This window comes from Anarhichas minor, unplaced genomic scaffold (assembly GCF_050575085.1).
Source record: "Anarhichas minor isolate MPS153535 unplaced genomic scaffold, ASM5057508v1 ptg000018l, whole genome shotgun sequence".
In the NCBI taxonomy this organism is placed as follows: domain Eukaryota; kingdom Metazoa; phylum Chordata; class Actinopteri; order Perciformes; family Anarhichadidae; genus Anarhichas; species Anarhichas minor.
Window position 1 is genome coordinate 11,588,591 of NW_027466464.1, and position 22,630 is coordinate 11,611,220.

The 22,630-nt window shown below is 44.9% G+C and overlaps 1 protein-coding gene across 1 annotated transcript; it reads right to left on the reverse strand.

The window, feature by feature from the left end:
* Positions 1-1,770: 1,770 nt before the first annotated feature.
* cckbra (cholecystokinin B receptor a) lies at positions 1,771-21,830 on the reverse strand. The gene is made up of 5 exons (XM_076094966.1): positions 21,287-21,830; positions 13,398-13,646; positions 7,844-8,105; positions 3,158-3,285; positions 1,771-2,342 (listed from the first exon to the last, which is right to left on the reverse strand). The coding sequence occupies exons 1-5, from the start codon at positions 21,441-21,443 to the stop codon at positions 1,771-1,773; spliced, it is 1,368 nt and encodes a 455-aa protein (XP_075951081.1). The 5' UTR covers positions 21,444-21,830.
* Between the last annotated feature and the right edge of the window lie 800 nt (positions 21,831-22,630).

Sequence of the window (22,630 nt, forward strand, 5' to 3'; positions counted from 1 at the left end):
TTTCAAGAAATACGACTTAAAGTTTTTAGTATAAATTTAAATTTGATAATTCAAACGCTTGCCTCCGAACCAATGTTATCACATGAAGTAACCCCTGGGATTAGCTACTCGCGGTGTCTTCTCACCTAACTCTCAGCAAGAAAGCAAATAAAGCCCTATCCTCCTGTGATCTTAATCAAGTGCAAATATGCCGTAATTTGCAAAACATATTATAATTAGAAAATTATAAATAAAAGTTTTGATGACATTTTGGGTGCAGATTTAGGAGGCTCATCTCACTAAACCGCATGGAAACCCATTCACAAGAGCACCGGCAAAGTTGAAGTTTTGTCTTTCATTTGCCATTACTGGTTCTATTCTTATTCTTATTCCATCTATTATGAAAATCCCTTCCTACTTGTTTTTGCCCAACAATTTTCCATTTATTGTAGCGCACGTCGAGTTCAATTCCTTGAGTGAAAGATGCTATTTAACTCGAGATTGTCATTGTTGTCAAAGAATTGAAGGGGCTCAGATGTGGCGCGTCAGCGGAGCCATTTGTCGACAGTTTTGCAGAGGCGAAGCCACGAGACGCTTCACCGCAGGAGAGGAGAGGGTTCCCGAGGAACACCTCATTAGTCTAGCACTTTTCTGTGGCAGCGGCAGACTGGAGCAACCAGCAGGTGCAATCAGCCTTTAATAATCCCCATCCTGTCAATGTCTGCATCAGTATTCAACATACATCGGGGCAGTGGCGACAGGATATTTAAGTTTCATGACCGAGTCTGTGCGATCCCAGTTTGTTATGCTGCCGGCTGGATCAACACAAGAAAATTGCCTCTTTTTAAACACCAGGCTGTCTCGTTTATGCGTTCCAAGAAATGAAGCTAGATTACAGTCCTCCAATGTTTATCGTCAAGATAAAGATGCACCTGCCTCAATCACAGAGCGCTGCCTCAAAAAGGTCAAACACATAAATAAAGTGGTCAAAATTGCCTGAATGAATGGATTCTGGTGTTTCAATATTTGCGGTAAATATGCTGAAGAAGAAGCGATGAAACATAACTCGATAAGAGTGAAACATTAAGCAAGAAGCTTGTCTAGAAAAAGCTGGACTAACTCTGTTCCCTTCAATATTTTTTGGTGTAAATGGAATGATTTGGGGACCCGACAATATCCAAAGTTGCCCTGTGTAGCCTTCAATAGAACAATTCTTAAAAACTGAGAAAGATGCCCTGAATGAGTGAAGATATAACCACATTAAACACAAAAGGAGCTGAAATCCATACTGATTCATTCCTGAGGTAATGAGTCCTCATTGCTCAACAGTATGTCTCCGTCAAAAATTTACCTTTTGGCACAATAAGAACTTAAAGACAGTATTTACAAGTACACGAGATTCATATTCCCAACGTAGTTTCTCACAAAAATGTCTCAGCCAGTGAACAAACCACCACGACAAAAACGAAGCTACACAAAGAGCACAGGCACTTGATGTTTTTTCAGGATGCAACAAAGCGGATGCTGCCAATTAAACAGAAAAAGAAGAATGTCACCAAACTGGAAACGGCGCTTCGCCCGCCTCACATTCTGCAACCATGCACGCAAAATTTGAAGGAGACCTTTTCAAAAGGCCTCATGAACGAGGGCAGCGATATTACTCAGCGCGTGACTCATAGCATATTCAGATGAAGAGTGAAAAACAGCAGAGTGAAGAAAAACAAAACGGATGGTGCACCCGGTGACCACTGCCCCGGCAGCCACCCGATGGCGACCAGCTCCGCCCGAGGCTCAGCAGGTGCCGGTGGTGCTGACGGTGGTGTAGCTGAACTTGGACATGGAGGTGGCCATCGACGTGCCCATAGAGGTGGCGGTGACGCCGTCTTCGGCCCCCTCCTTCCTCTTGCACCACCAGCGACAGAATCGGTTGCGGAAGCAGCAGGCGAAGGTGGACAGCAGGGCCTTGCGGAAGCGCGTGTTCATGAAGCAGTAGATGATGGGGTTGACGCAGGCCGAGGTGTAGCACAGCAGGTGGATGAAGGAGATGGGCGCTCCCGTGAGGGCTTTGGAGGCTGACTTCAGGTCGAAGGCCTTCCAGGTGTTGGCCGAGTACAGGGGCATCCAGCAGATGAAGAAGAGCGCCACGATCACCATCAGCATGCGAATGACCCGCTTCTTGGCCTGCAGCTTGGCCTCCGAGGTGTTGCTGCGGGCACGCTCCTTCTTGGCCTGGGCGGCGGCAGACGAGGCAGAGAGGGTGGGGAGCTCCACGGCGGAGGAGGGCTTTTTGGACACCTGGATGTAGCAACCGTCATCGTCGTCATTGGATCCTGCGAGAGCCCGTCGTACACCGTTCTTCTGGCCTGCGGAGGGTCGGAAAGTTTACAGTTGGTGAGCTTTTGGTGAACTTAAACATGCTGTAAATGCCAAGCAATAAAGGATAAACGGCCAGTGTGAACAGGAGGTTTGATTACAAAATGCCAAGGATGGAAGTTCATGATTTTCTTTGGCATCCCGGAGGAATAAAACACTATGTTTAGCAATGGATTAACAGCTGCTACCTAAGGCTATTGCAGATCGTCTCAACCTTGATGAATCACACACTAGACTCCATGGAAACAGGAGCGTCTCATGCCCACAGTAACAACAGCAGCTACACTTCACCTAAAGGGACCACATTTCAGCTAAACCTGACAGATTATTCCTTTTCTATAGGAACTATACTGTAAGGCCTCGCTGGAATTCCAAACACGAACGAAAAACAAGCAGAGTGGGTATTCCGACAACTGAGAAGAAGTCTATTTCTGTATGTAACAGGTGCAGAACGTCTAGGTAGCAACCAAATATGTCATTCTCTGCTTGAGGCAAAACAAACAAATCTCCCTTTCGCAGTCGTGCTGCATTGTGTTTGCTTGAGAATGTTGGTTTGTTTCTATTATAAAGTGCAAACATTAAAACACTTAAAAATGCATTCAAACAAACGTCTGTAATTGGAATTTTCATTCTGTCATTACTGGCGGTTGTTGTGTTTGACCAGACTTCTGAGAAAATCCCGCTGTAGCCTCTTTCTAATGAATTCCACACACGGGTCTATAAAAAGTGCGATGGATATTTTCAAATAAATCGATATGAACAAAAAGTCTGCTGCAGTTTGGATTGAATTCATGATGGATCTCACCGGTGGTCTCTCTGTTGTGGCCCAGCTCAAACTGCATGCCTCGGAAGAGCTCTCTGGAGATCAGACCGTAGGCTACAATCATCACCACTCCCGGGATGAAGAACAGAATGAACAGCAGCAGCACATACCTGAAAAACAGCCAGAGTGGAAAGACGAGAACAAAACACAGAGAGGGAGAGGGAGTTGAATCAGCCCTCAAAACCAAACGAACACAACAGATTTTCTAGCTACAGGCAGACAAACTCGCGTGTGAATAGCGCAGGGTATTGTTTAAAAAAATAATAATACCAGTACCCTTAAAGTGATACAAATACCAATAGAGTACTATTAGATGTGGGTAAGAAAAGGATTGACTGCATGTATCATTTGACTGGAGAAGTTTCGATACCACTTGGTGCTGATCAGAACTGGCGAGCGTTCCTTCATTGAAAGAACGGCACCGAAGGCTTTTCTCGATGGAAAAGATGTTTTCGCTCTTCTCCCCAACTGGCTCATAGGCAAGACTTTGATTGACTGACCGACAGTTCATCCAATGCCAAGTATTTTCTGAAAGTGCTTGCCCTTTTCGTTTTGCCAATGTCGGCTTCCCACATGGTTCTGTGTATCGAACCATCTGGCGGGTCAAGTTACCGACGCCCAGCCCTACTTGTGAACTCATGTGCTGGAGGCCCTGCAGATGGTTGACTCCTCCCAACGGCCCTCTCTCCACCCGTGGTGCCTGGCAAGCACTACTGCAGCATCCCGGGCCAGTTCTGCAGCTTCTCCCTGCAGGCTATCGGGCTGCTGCCTGCACTTGCTCCACCTCCTTTTGGACTGTTTTTGTTTAACCGAGGGAAGGCTTTCAACACGACCTCGTCAAACTGCCCTGACATATTGACAGTGTACACAGTAGCTATATATACACATGGCTGTATGTAACGCACATAGATTTAAGTGAATGTAGTCGCTGTGATGTCGCTCATTAGTTTGTGGACATTTTGAAACCTTGGCCGTCATGTTTTTTTGAAGTGACATGAGAGGGCGGAGCTAAGTACAACTGAACTCTGAATGAGACATTTTTAGCTGACCAACATGTTGCAATTAACTTTCATCAACTGAAAACACGGTGAAAGGGTTAAAGTTCTAGGACTAAAACACCCAGATCGAAAAATGTCTCGGTAGCGACCTGTCAATCACAAGGTAGCCCCGCCCTAAAGAATACCCTGCTTTATCAATCATTTTATTGGGACCATAATTTACTAAATGAACATCATTGAAGAAGACTTGAAACTAGAGATTGAGACCATGAACTCATGTTTACGATGTTTACTGAGGTAATAAATCAAGAGAGAAATAGTCATTTTCTCATTGACTTCTATACAACCAGACAACCGTCTGCTGTCCATTAGAAAGAATAAGTTTATGGCACTTCCGCACTGGCATCACTTTTCAGAACCTGATGACACAACAGACAGAAATGTTTTTTGTCAAAAGACATTTCTGAAATTACCTTTTGCCAAGTAAACTTTGTTAAATACGCTGTTATATAACGATTGCGAGACACCGCACGCTGCTCCAGGCTGTGTACTCGGTCGTGTACTCGGCTGATGTCTGATCATAAATGTTCCGTTTTCCTGGCACAGAAGAATAATGATCATGGCCCTCTCTCTTTAGTGCCTGGATTGATGGCACCTCAAAGAAAAAGCAGTGAACTGAGTAAGTTGTAAAGAAACTGAATTTTTGAACTGAACTGTTGATAAATTCCCCATTTCCCTCAAACGGCTCCGAGCCGCTCTGCAAATTCTATACGAGACCTGCAACACTGGTGTGCTTTCTTTAAATATGCAGTAAAATACGATGAGTGAGTTCAGGTTATTAAAGGATAAACTCTTTATCAGCGGATCAAATGGATAAAACCTTAACATGAGTTGGCCTAGAAAGGGTAACCCGTGAATAAATGAGATAAAGAAACTGCAGGTGTCACTTTGATCGTAATACATCTTTACCATCTGCAGACATCTCCCTTTTGATTCGTCATAATCACAGAATAACCTTCTCAACCACGCGGCGCACATCAGTCAGCACATGAAAGTGACGGCACAGAGGAAGTCTCATTCATTCTCTGATATTCTAATGTCTTCCCAGGCAGCCCTCTGAACTCCGCACAGACCCTCTCTTTCGCCTCTCATTTACCAGCTGGCTGTTAGATACTGTGGAAAATCCGTTTGGACAAAAGCTGTCAGGAAGTGAGCATGTAGGAGTGCGGGAACATCGGAAAAAAGAATCTGGTCGGTATCTGTGCTTGTTTTGCCTCAAGGGGGAAACCCAGATGGACGGCACGATGAATATTCATATGCAGCATCTCTCTTTTTACTGCTCCCACATCACCTGAAAGCTACATGATTAACAACCAGGAAAGGTGTGTTTGGTTCGTATTCATTACCTAGGAAAGCCATATGCACGTGTTACCTATTTTTGCACTACAAACACGACTAAGAATGAACCCAGCCGGTGATTGGGAGATGTGGAAATTGGATCTTTGTCTACTTTTGCAGCTTCGGTTTAAGCCACACTAGCAGCATTGCTCGATGGATGGCAATGTCGGTCAGTCCAACCAATTTTATGGATTGCAATTACATTTTGGACAAGCATTCATGGTCCATAGAGGACGAACCCTACTGAATTTAGTGATCCCATATCTGGTGATCCTTTGACTATTGCATACAAGAATATTATCCGTCAAAACAAAACCCATTTAGTGCATTTAAGTGCCGTGTTAAATTCGGGGTTTTAAGGTACCAGACCACCATCCCAAAAAATTATTTATTTTTATTAATAGTTGTAATGATGTATTATAAGCTGCCTAAAGCTTGTGTTAGGAAGTTAAACGAGTCATAATTCCCTCTCCCAATTTCTGTTTTATTTAGCTGTGATAGGAAAACTATTTAGGAAAACATGGCTGTTTTAGAGCATCCTTATTTCTGTTTGTGTTTATTTCATTTCTTCTTTATCTTAACTGTGCCCCCCCCCACCTCCACTCCACATCCACCACTGAAGCCAAACCTTTTCTGTTAGAACGATGCAGATAACCAGGTTTCTTTTTAATACAAAATGTTATCTGCTCATATTAAAAAGTTTTGGGGCTGATTTGCCTCGATGAATGATTATTCATCCCTCCGGCGTACCTTTTTATTAAGACTAAATTGTCATTCACAACATGCATAATGATTACAAGAATCGAAAATCATTATCTTTGACGTGACAGGATTGGTTCATTAACCACTTTATGCCTCTTTAACTTGTCTTGATTTGCTCATCGTCTCAGACGAAAAATGGATGCTTCACTAACTCTAAGCACTGCTTCGTTAGGTGCTGGAAAAGGTGATATCTCCTTTCAGCCCAAGTTTTAACCCCTCACCCCGGTGTACTTTAAAAGATGGTCCCGATGGGGCCGAAGACGAAGCTGAGAATTAAAACTTGAAAGGTCCGCGTACTTAGTGACACATCTGGACTCTTGACACCAGAGCCTGGACTTTCTTCCTCCTCCTCACCAAGCAGACTAATTAACTGGTCTCCCACTGCCTCGTCTTTTCCCAGAGAACCTTTACAGTTTGATAGATGGACCGAGAAAAAGAGAGCGCTCGACCACAAAAGGCTGTCAAGTAGGGAGATGTCCGTGTTCAGCTTCTCCTTCATTTTAATTGCGCCGTCCTGCAGGATCTGTGGAAATCCTTGAGTAGCATATGGCGCTTTAACTTATCTTCTCCTCGGCAGCGTATCCATGTACTTGGGGTGCTTTTTAGCAACGAAGCAAAGAAGCATGTATTGGTCCTCAGAGGGCATGCAGATGGATGGAAGACTTTCCTAACGCCCACCAATCCAGACTCCATAGCATCAATAATAGTTTTTCTTTCTAGGAGCTTTATTCCTCCGTACTTTTCAGAGTACAGTCTCTCTTTTTGGTACCACCGCTGCTATGCCAGAAAATGAATCTATTACATACAGTCTCCAATTATGCCTCAACAGGAGCTGCCTGGTCAGCTTTGTCCATCTTAAAAAACTGTCTCTCCCTCCCCCTCTGATTTCATCCATTTATCAGACACCACCTTTCACAGCTTCAGCCCAGGGGTTCAAGTTTTAAAATACAAGAACTCAAGAGCCGTCTCTTCATCATTAGCCAGACTTTGTATCCGTCTCATATTTCTAACTGGACAGGTATGTAGTCTCTGGAAGTCAGTACATCCATTTTTACAGCACCACAAAATCTATAAAGTCATCTGCTAAGTGTGTTAAAACTACAATATTGCAGAAAGCATTTTTGAAATGTACTGCGCTGAGAACAGTGGAGGCCCTGAAGGTCTGTGTATGAAATTTGAGCTAGATTACCAAAATGACCGAATCAGCATGCAATCAATTTTCTAACTGCGAGCAATCAGTGGAAAGGGTCTGATTGCACGGCTCAGAAAATGAAGCGACTTTCTGCTCAATAGTGCATATAGATTACACAATTACACCGCATGTAAATCAGAGTGTCTCCACACAATTGGAACCAAAGCCATACAGATTTTATTCAATTCACTAACTCACTCCATCTATTCATCTCTGTCACCCCTGTTATTAGGGCACGTCCACCAAATTACTGTCATGCATGTCTTTAAAAAGTTTTCACAAGTTTGGTGAGCTGGTGAACGACCCACCAGTACTTACCAGGTCTGCTCCGCTTCCCTGCTGGGCCAGCTCATGCGACACTTGTGGCCAACGGTGCCGTTGGCCTTTGGGTACGACGTGAGGAAGCTGAACACCGGGTAGGGCACCATGATCAGCAGCGACACCACCCAGGTGGCGGCGATGACGCGGTAGGCATGGGATCGAGTCTGCCACGCACGGGACTTCAGCGGGTTACAGATGGCGCTGTACCTCTCGATGGCGATGGCCACGAGGCTGAAGGTGGAGATGCTGACGGCGATCCCTGCAGGAGAGCAAAAGACCACAAGAAGACTTTTTGAGAGTCTGGTCTGCTTGTCCGTTTATTGCTTATTTGCTTTCTTGCAGAGAGTTGGACGAGTAGATCAATAGTACTTTCATGTCAATAAAGCTATCTTAGCATAAGGCTGGAAGAACTAAATCTCCACATACTGTCCGGTTCCCCCTCAAGTAAACACTTATCTTTGTCTGCAATTTTGCTGTTTGCTGCAAGTCACCATGTTGAGAGGCAATAGAAATGCCCCAAATCCTGTATGAAACCAGTACCCAGCATGCAATCTGAACTATTTGCTTTATAACAATTGTAATAGCTGATTAGCTGCTGAAACATGCACGCAGTTTAATTATTAATTATCATTATTATAACGAGCTGAGCTATCAAGACACCCTTACAATACAAGAACCTCCCAGTTAATAAAGCCCCAACACCTCCACCACCATGGCAATCGGACTACAAAGGCTTTAAAGATATTTCTGTTTAAACATAACATCCATCTTTTCTCAATAGCACTAGCACCTTTGTGATTGTCTCGGTCAACGGTCTCTATTGGGTCCGACACGGGTTGAACTCCTCCTGAGGCAATCCAAGGGCAAGTTGTATTTGCATTCATGAATGTGCATAATCAGCAGAGGGCGAGCAAGATCAGCCGGTGCGTAGCCGGTTATCCGAGGGTGAGACTGGGTGAGGCAAAAAGCATTAATGCGTGTCACTGGCAGCGCCCCCCCATCCCCAAGAAATATTTACCACGCTGATCCTCTTGTCGCTATGAGAAGCAACAACATTTTAATCCCCCGTCTGGAAGAAAGTGTCCTGACAAAGCCGTAGCGTTGCATTATCATTCAATGGAGGAAGTCGTTATGCAATCTACAAGAACCATATTACTGCAGGTATTTTAGTGATGGACTGCTCTCTGACTTAGGTGGGAACAATGTCTCCATTCCAGCATCAGCCTTTGGCGACGGTCTCTCCTGCCAACCACTGATAAAGTTCCTTTCTATTGTGATAAGCTTTGTTATCAGAAGCGAAAAGATTAGGGATTTAAGGTATATTGTCGGCCGCAAAATTTGAAACGTATTGAAGAAAGAGCTGTGGGGACGTCTGGTTGTGGGGTTTTGATGCGGAGTGTGATAGAGCGGCGATGGGATAAAGCCGTTCTCCTGCCTGCTGACAGAACAAAGGAGCTGACTGGTCGGGATACTCCAGAACATCATTATTACAAAAAGACGTCTGAATGCCTTTTATGCTCCGCCAGCAGTCGGAGAGAGACTGTGCATTATTTAAAGCATTTCGGCTCGTTGAGAGAGGGGTAATTTTTTGCGATTGCTGCTACACCGACATGAAACCTGACAGGATACTACATCAAACCAAAACCTCTGGGTTTATTGGCTCAGAGCGGGGGTTTTCAAACGATGACTCCTTCTCGAATTCTTAACACAGACATGAAACACATATTTTTAGATTAGGGGGGCTAACACTTTCTGAAGTTATCTTTATTCCCTGATGGACATTCATGTGAAGATAAATTGCAGAGATAGACCTGGCTTTGATGAGACTGTCTGTCCCATCCATCTTTGCGTTTCAGCACCCTGGACAGTGCCCCAAGGACACACACACACATACACACACCCTCTACACACAAAAACCAGCGCATTCATCTGAGAATAACTCCTAATAATAAATGTTATTTCATCTATATGTGTACGCTGGTATGAGATCGTTGCTCGGTATCGGAAGATCAGGTATCGGAGGCGGGAAGGAAAAAATGGTATTGGAACATCTCCAACTATCCTGTTTATAAGTTATGTATTAATGTGCTCACAAAATCAGGGTGGCTCGTTAGCCGGCTCCACCTGCGATCATAGAACTAGAGTTCCAATTTCTATTTTTGTCAGAGAGCCTTCGCTGTGTATAGGCTCCTGGTGTGAGGCTTGATTGACAGGCGACCACTGTACACCGACTAGAAAACAAGCCAGCTCCGGGCTAAACAGAAGGAGGTGGGTGATACAGTCAACCGATGTAGATCTTTACAGCGCACCGGCACTGTAAGAGTCTCGCACACCCACACATCTCTTTCAAGTGCGAAGCACAGACAGACCAAATCACACACACAAGGGAGGGGGGGGGGGGGGGGTTCTTTTGTTGATGCTTGAAGGCGGTCATGCCCAGCCGAAGCGCCGGCTTACACTGATTGCTAAAAACGTGGGACACGGCGAGGGTAGGAATTTTCTCTCCGAAGGAACAATAAAAAATAACGAGTAGAAGATGAAAAAGAAGGTGAATTATTTATACCGCACTTTTGTAAAGTGCTTTACAAAGCAAACAGACACACAGCAGGATTAAAAGACAGGGAATTATGGAGAGTAAAAAACAATTGGCGGTAAAATGCAGATCAAACTCGGAAAAAAAATATATTCAAGGGCTTTGCATAGAAAGTTCAAAAGGAATAGTTTGACATGTTTGGGAAATGTACTCGATTTCTTGCAGAGGGTTGAACGAGAAGATCAATAGCACTTTCATGTCCGGTAAATGTAAAGTTTCTGTTAGCTTAGCTTAGCATAAAAGCTGCAAGCAGGGGGAAACAGCTAGCCTATAGCTCTGTCCAAATTAACTAAATCTTCCGAGGCAGCACCCTCGCAAAGCTCACTAATTAACACGCTGCATCCGTCCAACTGCACGAGGAGTCGGGCCGTATTGCCTCTTGTGAGTCCGACCATCGTAAGGTATCATGAGCTCATTCTTAGCAGAACACGCGTTCATAGGCAACGTTTCAGTGCGTGGAATACACGAGGATGAGCCCCGCCACAGGACTTCATAATGGGTTTTCAAACCCTACACTGATAAAGACTGATAGCTGGGAGGTTGTTCACATTCAAACTGAAAGGAAGTGCACTTCCAGGTGATGTACGGCGCCAACAACCCGGTAATTTGAATCTATGACGCAGCAGAAAGTACGCAGACCGCTCAAAGACTAGTGCGCTTCTTGTCTAACAATCTGTTTTCATTACTGGCAGGGAGGGGGCGGAGCAAACGTTGATCTGAGATCATCAGCATTGACGGAGCAATTTGTTCGGCCCCTGAAGAAGAGTTATGACACAGGAAACCTTCAGCCACTTTAGAACAGACTCTCATATTAATACTGTACTGCATTAAGGAGACACAGCGAATATCATTTCACATCTGATGTTCCAACACCATGAAATAAAACAGTCGACTCCTCAATATAAGCGTTGCTTCCATTAAATGCACACTTGGCAGTATGGAGAGGGCTAATGTTGGAGGATAGGAGATTCTGGACACGGTGCAGCCAAGTTAATTACCAGCCAAGTAACCGACTAAACACTGTCCTCCCTTTGCGGCGTATCTTCCCGTCTCGGAACCAGGAAGCTCTAATCCTTTTTTTCTTGTTCATTAAACATGAGTCGGGGCCGTCGCTTGCAGTTTGATAACTGGCTTTTTGGCAGAATAAACTGTGAAGCTCGGATTCGAGAGGTCTGCCAGCACACCTCCACCCCGCGGGGGGAAAGATTTACATTCCTTCAGCTGAAACTATGTTCACTGTCGGCTCACACCTATTTCTCTCTGGTTGAAAGTTGCCCGAAAAGAATCCTGAAGGCATTTACAAATTAATGTTTAATAGATGCCAGATGCGCTCGCAGCCAGTTCTGTAAAAGTCTGCTGGAAGCGACGAAAAAAACCCAAACTCGACTACATTATGCAAGAAGCTTCTCAAGGGGAGGGTAGGGGGGGGCGGGTAGGGTGAGCTGGTAAGTACGTTAGTAATTGCATCATATGACCGGCAACGACAAACACAAACATGGACGCATAAATGTGATCGAAGACCGCACACAGATTATTACAACATCGATCTCATAGCTGCCACCGAAACAGTACGGGGGCCATGACTCACGCGCTCATCGAGCGCGGGGGCGGTTAGGAGGATGAATGGATGGAGGGTAGCGGGTGAACGGGAGGACGGATGGTGTATCGCATGTCTTAATGGCTGCACGCTAACAGATGAGTTTGCCACGCAATCAATGGGTGAGGACGGTCACAATGAGCCTGCGTATTGATCGGTTCTGGCTGATAGAGGGCCGTGCTCATGGGAGGGTCGGTTTAGGGGGGTTTGGGCTTAAGATGGATGTGGGTGTTTACATGCACATGCTGATATTTGTAGATCAGTATTTCTATGATATTTACATGGAGGAGCTGTGGTTTACGTGCAGATGCGTGGCATTTGATGTGTGGCATTTGGACTACTTATTTGACAGTGTAGAAATGTGGGAGAGATGTGCAACAAAGGTCCAAAGGCCGGAATCGTTAGCGGTTGTACGGCATGCGCTAGAACCGCTCAGGTTGCGAGGCGCTCCGGACTACAAACACGAGAAAGTGTTTTTAAGTTAGAAATGCTAATATTCAGATGCGGAAGAAGAAGAAAACAGTCGGCTTTGGGGAAACTCGTAAAAACGCTGACTGAAGAAATTATGGAATATAGAATAACAAGCAACACACAGAGTGACTTGCATCATTATTGAGACTGTTCCAGCTCATATCAGCTCCAAAAGGGGGGGTGGTGTTCTTCTTTAAGGATGGCTGCCCGAGGCCCTCCTGTGGCTGCCCGTCTGCTAACATCTCAACTCTCTCGTTCTAATTGACAGTCAGCGAGCTCACCAGCTCTGAGAACTTTTTTTTTTTTTTTCAGTAACTCTCAATTGAAAGGAATGGTGTCCTGGGAACTAAGTGCCAAAGGGAAGGGAGTGTTTGTGTGTGTGGGGGGGGGGGTGAACGGAGCAATAAACCGAACACGCTGAAGAAGCTCGGGGAGCTACGGTGATTGACCAGCTGTTAGCGGTTAGCTCCCAAGCTCCATCAACTGGCCCAGAGACCCAGCTCTCAGAGACACATATTTAAATCTTTATTGAGTCACTGAATGACCTGCTCATTGTTATGTAAAATTAGATTCATTTGATCCCCGCCTGTGCTCCTGACGAATGTGACTCCATGAATGATTTTGGAAATAATGGGCCACTCAAATTAGCATTTCATTTGAATATTAAATGGTTAAGAAATAACCTCTAGCCTGGACCTTTCTAAAGTTAACAAAATCCACCTACAAGCACCTCTGAAGCTCACTAATTAACATGTTATCTGTATAAAAAACAAAGTGTTTTATGGGGGGGGGGGGGGGGGGGATCATGTGCAGTGACTTCCTGTTTCCAGTCTTTATGCTAAGCAGCTGCTGTCCTTAGCTTCATACTCAGGGAAAAACCCCGTCCTCACCCATGAAGTAGGAGACTGTCTTGCACATGGCGCCCCCGAAGATGAAGTCCTCCAGGATGTTGGGGATGAGCGTGAAGGGCATGCAGAAGATGGCCATCATGAGGTCGCTGACCGCCAGCGACAGCAGGAAGGAGTTGGTGACGGTCCGCATGCGCTTGTTCAGCACCAGGACCACGACGATGAGCAGGTTGCCGAAGACGCTGAGCAGGAAGATGAGGGAGTAGAGCAGGATGCGGAACGAGTCCATCTCTGTGACAGAGAGAGAGAGAGGACATCATTTATTCTTCTATATAACTCCGCTGATCAATTAAAGGAAGGAAGCATGGTTGCAGAAGTGAATTACAAAGCTTTGAATTAATGGGACACGCTGAGTGAACGTGGTCTGGCTTCTAAAACAGAAAATATAGAACTTGTTTCATCAAAAACCTCTGTGTTCCAGTTTCTTGTTGTCATGAGACAACACAAATAATGACTGTTCCCAGTTCCAGTCATAAAAGTAATTAAATAAACTGCCTGGTTATGAAACGACTTAGGCTAGATTGACAAAAACAAACTTTCGGTTTTAAATAAAAGAACGTTTTTCCTCATTTGTGTGCAGATGTCAGTGCTTTTTCTTGTCTTCACTCCAGCAGCCCACGTATTCAATGACGCGAGAAATGACGAAATAAGACGCCGCCGTATGAAAAGGTGTGAAAATAACATCAATACACGAAGGGAACAGGCTGTATTCAGGCTGTTTACCTGGGAAATGAGAATAGTGCGCATAAGACAACAAAGTCTATTACAAGACCTGTGAGCCAAATTCTAGTTAGATTAATAATACTGAGAGAAAAAGATGACGACAAACAACATGAGTGCTGAACAGACTGTGTCAGGTGGTCATATAACTCATACTGGAAAAACAAGATCAAAACGAAACATCTCTCAGCGCCGCCACACAGCTGAGCATCCGAGAGAGCAGGACGGACCCGGCCAAAGGGGATTTGGGAATGCTTCCTTCACTCACACCGGCCTGTCACAGCGTGTCTGTGCGAGAGTGAGAGTCACCGAAGGGACAGGGCCGGGGCCGGCCGTGTGCCGCCATGACTGAGGCGGCAACGTGAGAGAAGGCCGAGGGTCAGCAGACAGAGCGACACGCGTCACCTCAGAGGCACAAACGCAGTCTTCATTAGGGCTGAATGGTGTGGAGAAAAATCTAATATCACGGTATCTTGACCAAATGCCCTCTATGTCGATATTGTGAGGTAGAGTTGGCCATTTGTGCCTTTATAAAAATATACTCAGCAGCAGTACAACACACCGTAGCTCTATTTAATACTTTTGTACAGTACGTATTTTGCCGCTACAGGCTTACTTGATCCAATAGGACTAGTAGCTTATGGTGGCTAACGTTAGCTAACATTAGCATACTTCAGATACATATTGCTGTGTAACCGACATCATAATTGAGTCACTTTATGGCTCATTGCGTCCTGTGCTACTGTAAAGCTAAAGCTTAGCTTTTTCATTTTAGCACAGCATTATCCTGTTATTGTGACTTATTGTGATCGTCTTGCTTTAAGGCTTGTGAAAATTTAGACGGTATATACTTTATTAATATTACATCACATGCATAAGCAACAGTATTGCTTATATTGCTTTGTGATGCTAGTTACATACAACTACAGTGTTTTGCTGTTTCCTTCTGTTCTACAGTAAGGTACATCCTCACTCATTCGTTGAGATTCTGATTTAGTTTCTGAATTAATTTCAGACGCTCCTGTGGTCCTTTACCTCCATTGGTGTTGGGGCATCTCGCCAATGGACTGCAGTTGAAAAACACTGGCCCAGTTACAGGAATGTTGACTCTTCATGTGGCATTGTCCTGTATAAATAAAATATGTGCTGTTTTAAACACCCTTCTCTCTGGCAAAAGTCCTACGCTGCACCAAACATTACCTGGACCAGTATTTTACCTCTATAAAATAGTAAAAAATATGGAGGAACAAGAGGCCAGAGCCAATATCTAGTTGCATTTATCGGACAATCTGCAGAGCAACTACGGCTAAAGATAAAAGTAGCTGAGGGATTTGAACCCGGGATGCTGCAGGGAGCATGTTAATCACCTCTGCCATCTGAGAGACCCGGTCGCTCTGCCCTGCAAATATGAATTATTCTTTTGATCAGAAAATCCTCTTGACGGCTCCGAGAGCGGTTTCCTCAGCCGGGAATTGACGTCGGCGTCAAGTCAATGGGAGTAAGGTTTGACACACGCGGCGGAGTTACGCCAGATCTGCATAATCAGCACTCACTGCCCCCCCCCCACTGGCTCAGCAGCTTCTATTGAGTTAGATCGGGAGCGATCCAGCCGAGTGAAAATGGAATTATCTATTCATTGAGCACCGGCGGTATGTCGGGCTCCATTGAGCACCGGCGGTATGTCGGGCTCCATTGAGCACCGGCGGCTGCAGGACAATTCACTTCGGTTCCTTTGACTTCCTCAAGCGTGACAGCTGCGTTCTGAAAGGCCCCCGTGCCGCAGTTGTCAAAGTGGAACATTATAGGCGTGACCCAGGGCTGGGTTATGTTAGGCCTGTTTATTTAACCTAATAAGGACAGCAAGCATTTGGAAGTCACTCATTGGTGGATGTGGAGTAAGAGGAATATTTTCATGGATCACCTGATCTCATCCTGATACAGGGATCCATCTTGAGAAGGGATCACACCAGGTACGACGCAAAATCGGGCAAAGGGGCTTCCCTACTTCCTACCCCCTACTTCCTTGCTGCCTTGCTCTGACCACACCCATCGTCTTCATTTTGACCTGCACCTGTGAAGTTGCGTGACCCGCAAGTCCTGCGCAGTTTGCGGCGCTGTCGCGTTGACAATCTGTCCACAGACAGAAGTAGTCACAACCGCCTCTGTGCTGCTTCCTCGCGTTCGGCCGCGATGACTCACGCCGGTAATAATGAACAGTAATAATCTCATACGCCACAACCCTGAACTCTCCTTTTAATCACGGCCTCGCCATGAGGTGGTGTTTCGTACCCAAGGCGCTGTGAGATGATGAAATGTGAAGAGACGACCGTCGGCTCCTCACAGATCTGATTTGTCCTCCTAATTACAAGCGAGCAGAAAGCATTCATTGGAAATGAAACTGTGAAGCAGCAGACATGAATCAGGAAATGAGTCCTGTTCTTGTGGGAGTCAGCAACTGATTCGCTTTTCTCAAGTATATCTACTTTCAAACTTGTATTAACGTATTGTTGATCAATACCTGGACTGTTTCTTTCAGCAATAAATGCAACACAAATATTCGGCACTTCTTCATACTGCATGCTGTGGTTCCCCATCCTCCTCTGGAGCATGTGCATGTCTAAGAGAACTAAGAATTACCACAGGCATGCTTTACTTAAAGGCACCATGTGGAGAATGACAACCAGTCACTGTAGACATACAGTAACTTTGTGTCCCAGGAAACATCAGTGTATCTTTTAAGCTACAGATATGAATAAAACTCATTTGTGCAAACACACGATCACTGAATTCTGCCAGAATATTAGAGAAATCACTCTAACATAATGACATTTCCAATTCTACAGTGCAACTCTGTTGAGACGTTTCCAATTTGTTGTTAAAGCGATAAACATCCTAAAATTACATTTTCATTCTTGGTAGTCTCTCTTGGAAAGTCAGAGAGAAGTCCTCGAGTCAAGAGACAAACAAATCTATCACTGGTTGACGTTGCTGTCGCCTCATAAAACATTTTCCCATATCAAGGACAATATAATATCCCGGTGACAGCAGAGAAATACTTTCAATACAGTAACTTGTATTGCCTTCCAAATCGCAGTCGAAGGTTGACGGCATGTCACGTATCCTCCAAGATAGGGATTGCTTCTTCCGTCTAATCTCAGAGGGGTAGCCCCACCACTGAATACCAAGACGGATATCACCTTGAGTCAGGTATGTGGATTCCCTTTTCAGGCGGAAAACATCAAACTCAATCTTTGGGCTCGGAGACAACCCATCAGCCCTCTTCGGATCGCTCCGAACACGCATTACTGGGTCTTAAAAAAGCGGTGCCAAGTAAATCCATTGACAAAAGCAATCAAGCGCCTATAGTGCTCCGCATCTGTATCGCATTCTATCACTCTGAGGTTCAGTTACTGTTGCAGTCAGCACAATTAAACTCAATTAGTCTTTCCATCCGCATCCTTCCCACGAGAGGATAGTATTGACCCCTCTCTACCTTGACATTTTTGGACGTCTGGGGGCGGAGTTCGTTTGTAGAGCGCGAACGAGCTCAGCACATCTTAGATTACCCACGAGGCCTCGCCAGATATGCACTTTCGCTTCGGAACGCTATTAATTCCTCCCGATATCTGCCCCATTACCATATTGTAAGATACCAAAGAGAATATTTTAAGTTGAAAGCACAAGTGGAGGACGGAAACTTGGAGGGGCAGAACGGGTACGGCGGATAGCGCAGTAGGTGTGAGATCATGTCTATTTAAAGTTGAGCGTTTAGCAGAGTTACCGCACTGCAGTCGACAAGTTGAGTAAATCCCTGTCCACTCTGCTGCCTCTCTGATGCCTCCATAATGTAATGAAGTAAGTGTTGTAATCACCACTACAATACTCATTAAAGGAAGGGAAATTAACTATTCTGACCCTAACTTGTTGAAACTTGATTAAATGGGAGTTTCCTCATTTGCCTCGATAGAGCCTCATTTGAACAAGCACCTCGTCGCCGGGTATTACCGCGGCTGTATCTAAAGGGATTTCTTTATGGAATTAAACATTCAGCCGAGGTGGTCGCCACTTGATTCCCATAAATCACTGTGTAAACAAAGACAGCGGTGAGGCACCGGTGTTTCCAAAGGGAGCACCATGCAGTGCAAATTACTAATTGGACTTCTTCCGGACTACAGAGACCTCAAACTTTGTGAGGTTCAGACTTTACAGAAGAACAATCAATCAGAAGTTACAGTTCGTATATTTCAGGATCATTAAAGTTGCTCGTGGTTGCACAGGGGTCGGAGAGCCCTATAAAGCAGAGGTGTGGACTCAAGTCACGTGACTTGGACCCGAGTCAAATTCGAGTCACAACTTTGAAGACTTTATATTCGATTTGACAAAGTCAAAAAGACTTACAACTCGACTTGGACTTTAACACCAATAACTAATGACTTCAATGACTCCATTGACTCGTGACTTTCCTTGGACTTGATTCTTTTGACTTGAAAATACTTGACGACTTCCCTTCAAAGATTAAAACGTATTGTATTTAAAAAGTGTACTACGAATCAATTAAATTCTTGAATTAACGTCCCAGCAAGTCGATATTTTTATCCCCAGATCCTTTTTTATGATTAAGTTGCACTTGTTTTAATAAATAAAATACAAATTATAAAAAGCATTCTGGATTTTTGTAAATTTAATGTATTCTGTTGTTAAAATGGCATTTTAACAACATTATGACTTGTTTAGAATTAAAAACTCAAAGTTTAGGAGGTGAGACTTGCCTCTCTTGAGTGGGGTGTTGACTTGGAACTTGTCAGTCTTGTCTTGGGAATTGACTTGACGTGGGACTTGACTTGTGACTTGACTCGGGAACTTGACTTGGGACTTGCTTTTCTTTACTAGAACTGGACTTGGCACTAGTCAGTGTTGACTTGGTACTTGCCTGTCTTGTCTAGTGTCTTAACTTGTGACTTGAAAAAACCCCTCCTCTCTCCCTCCACCTCTGCTATAAAGCTGTGTCGTACTTGCTTTGTGTCTCGGCGAGTCACATGACGGAGGATTAACCGACAGTGAAGTTAGTCCTCCATCATATGGAGTCTGAATGATAACCCATAAACCTCCAGCCCTGCCTGCCTCCAATCCTCCGCTACCAGCGAGCTCAAAACGCCGTCGTGCAGAGGCAGGCCATTAATATTAAACAGTCGAGGATGTCTTTATTATTTGTGCTGTCTGCTCTACAGACGACACTCAACACCCTCATAATCTGCGATAACTGTACTGTTTTTATTGAGTGAATGAGATAAATATCTAACGTCTTATTGATTTTCCTTACTGAATGTATGCTAACAAGAGGGGAGGAAATATTTGTGGATGTGTGTTGTTTCTGTCTCACTAGGTCGCTTCAAATGTCTCCGATTATTTGATCTAATTCCCGTGATCATGTTATGACAGTCTACATCACCATGTACACACCCAGCGGGAAGAAGCTAATCTCCTCGGCGACACGACTCGCCGTAGATATTACAAACTCCTGAGGCGTCCCTCCACTCTTACTGTGCATACAGTGCATGCCTTCTCTGCACTAACAAGAGCCCTAGGGCTTCAGGAGTCTGCAGTCTGTGTGTCCTGTAACTACAGACCTCAAATGATATCATGCATTTACATTCTAGGAGGGGTCACCTGTGTTTTTGTTGACGTCTCTGCATTTTGGCACCATCAAAAGTTAGCAGTGTACCGTCAACTATCACCGGACGACTTTGATACCGGAGACGAGTTTAAAACGTCACGATTCTCAGGCTAGTTAAGTAGGAGCGCCTTTTTCTCCATGATTACCAAGCGGGCACACGGGCGTTTATTCGTGGTGGTTGTTTGAAATATGATGAGCAGATTTAAGAGTTGTGTAAGTGGACGATAAAGGTCTAAACTTCAAGCGTCTCCAGCCGTTAGTCAGGAAGTGTTTGCAGCCTTTTGTAAAGACGAGGGTTCAAATATTGAGAGCGACTTATGAAGTGTGTTTAGTCTAATGAAGGGTTTGTCACCCCGGAGCTTTCGAGCCAAGGATGAGAGCAGACAGGAGGCTCCCTTGGCCTGAAGGGAGAAAGGGTAAAAAAAAAAAAGACGACTGTTCGCGCGTGTCGCAGAGGGCTCGAGGCGGAGGCAGTGATCCGTCAGCGCGGCTCGGTTCTACGGTTGAGCCCGATGTGCCTCCTGTATAAGGTCAATAAAAGTAATGCAGCACAGAAGGCGGGAACGCCTGTGAATAATTTAGTGGGGGAAGATTTTTTTCTAAAATCTTCTGCAGCAGCGTGGGGGGGGATAAAGAAATAAAAAAAATCAAAGAACCCTCGCCCACATTCAGACCTCAATCAGCCCTTATTTTCCACATGGTGTCCCGATAGGAGACGAAGGGCCTTATCTTCCTCTGTTGTGTGTGTGGGGGGGGTTTAATCTCCTCAATGTGCAGTCAGCAGTTTGAGAATTATACACCAGAAAAATCAACATTCAGGATTAAGACATCTTCTCAGTCACACACACACACACTGATGCAGAGTGAAGCGCCTGTATAATTGGTCTGCTCGGTGATGGATTGCACACAATGAGGCTGAGGAACTTGATTTAAACACAACTCCTGATAGCACCTCTTTTTTTTAATATATACTGTTTTGCAGGCAGGGAGTGGGAAATACAGGAGGATCTGTTAGAAAATAAAAGTGCTTTTTTTTTGCTGTCGTTTGTGTTGCAAATGTAATATTTGTGATGAAATCACCGTAGGGTCTGCTGATTGCATTTTTAAGCAGGCAATCAGTCATAGGTGGCAGTTTTGTAATTGGAAGCAAACAATATTATCAATCGGAAAAATAAAAGCATCCTTTCAACCAAGGGGTTTGGCGCTTTTATTTTGTAGGGCATATTTACAGATATGCACTTGTTTTCTTTTTTTTGTCCTAGTATCAACACACTATTTATAAAATAGAATTAAGACACAGTTTGGGGCCAGATTTTGTCTTTTTTTTTTTTTTGGCCCGATGGAAGCACTTCCATCTGAAGCATGAATACAGTTTCACAGCTCAGCTTGGGTGATTCATGAGCGACAGCTCGGCGTAAGGAGGAAAGGAGGAGAGGATGAGAGGATGAGAGGATGAGGAGAGGATGATGAATCCTACCTTTGCCTCCTCTGGCTGGTCTAGGGAGGACGGATCCGTTCTGGCAGCTGACATTGTAGTCGCCAACTTCCACGCTGAGGTTGCCCTGCTCCGCACAGCCCGCCGTCACCACCTCCAACACCGCGCTCGCGTTCGCCGCCGGCAGAGGCAGAGCCATCCTCCCTCGTGCGACAGGACGAGTGTCAGAAGTACTGTTTAGCGTGAACCCTGCGCGCTGTTCGACACCGGAGCCGGCGTTGGAATCAATTAGCCACCGTCGCGTTTATCTTCAGGCGTCGTGGAACTTGGAGAAACTGGAGTTTGCTATTTTGAAAAAAAATAAAAATAAAATAAAAATGATAACCGGACCGTGAGAAGTTAATCAGCGCGCGGTCGCGAGGGGAACACCCCGTGAAGTGAAGCGCAGCGCAGCGCGCACAGCACCGGACTGTGGAGGAATGAAGCTGCGCTGCTAAGGCAACTGAGGAGCTCTCTCTCTCTCTCTCTTCTTCTCTCTATCCATATCTCTCTTTCACACACTCCTCCTCCCTCCACTCTCTCTCTCTCTCTCCATTCAGCTCACGACTGTCACTGTACAATTCAGTCACAGCTACATGAGCAGCCTTCTTATTTGTATAAAGCTGCGAGGTGTGGTGACTTCAGGCTCACCTCTTTAAATGAGTTAAAATTGCAATTTTTTTTCTAAGTGACAGCCTAAGTCAAATATAAAATGTGTCAAAGCCCACATCTTTTATCGTCTTTGCATCTCTCAGCTCATGCTTTTGACCTTAACAACAACGGCACCTTTTACTGCTGTTAGCTCGTTTTTAGGAGTTACAGCAGTGGCGGGCCGTGCATTTTATGCCTGGGCCTTCTGTGCTGTCCTACTACAGTTGAACAGCTACGGTGCAGATACATGAATCCGTGCATGACGGGTCGCTGCGTCCTTAACGGACAATGCATAGTCAAATCAATGTAATTAACACAATGACAAGAACAAAGTCATAAGAACCAGTCACATATATTCATGACAACAAAGCATGACATCAATCCAGCAAACCTGCAGCGGATCCACGCATTCCACCACACAAGAGCACGAGCCATTCAAATATTATTCATAAAAACGACACGATAGACAAATGAACAGTAGTAACGTTACTGCAGATGTAAAAAAACAAACGCAGTTTGTCACTTACCGAATGCTGAGGTAATAAATCAAGAGAGAAGTAGAGTCATTTTCTCATAGACTTCTATACAACCAGAGGACTTCTATACAACCTGATGGACACTAGAGAGAATGCAAGTTCAAGGCCCTTCTGCATTGGCTTCACTTCCCAGAAACAAAGGTGGCTGCCTGTGCCTTGT

What these genes read in the sequence shown, in the direction of transcription:
- cckbra (XM_076094966.1), bottom strand. Translation starts at nt 21,443, where the DNA reads ATGGCTCTGCCTCTGCCGGCGGCGAACGCGAGCGCGGTGTTGGAGGTG. An exon ending in GACAGTCTCCTACTTCATGG is followed by an intron (nt 8,106 to 13,397) that starts GTGAGGACGGGG and finishes GCTCTCCTGCAG; the next exon opens with GGATCGCCGTCAGCATCTCC. An exon ending in AGGGAAGCGGAGCAGACCTG is followed by an intron (nt 3,286 to 7,843) that starts GTAAGTACTGGT and finishes GCTGTTTTTCAG; the next exon opens with GTATGTGCTGCTGCTGTTCA.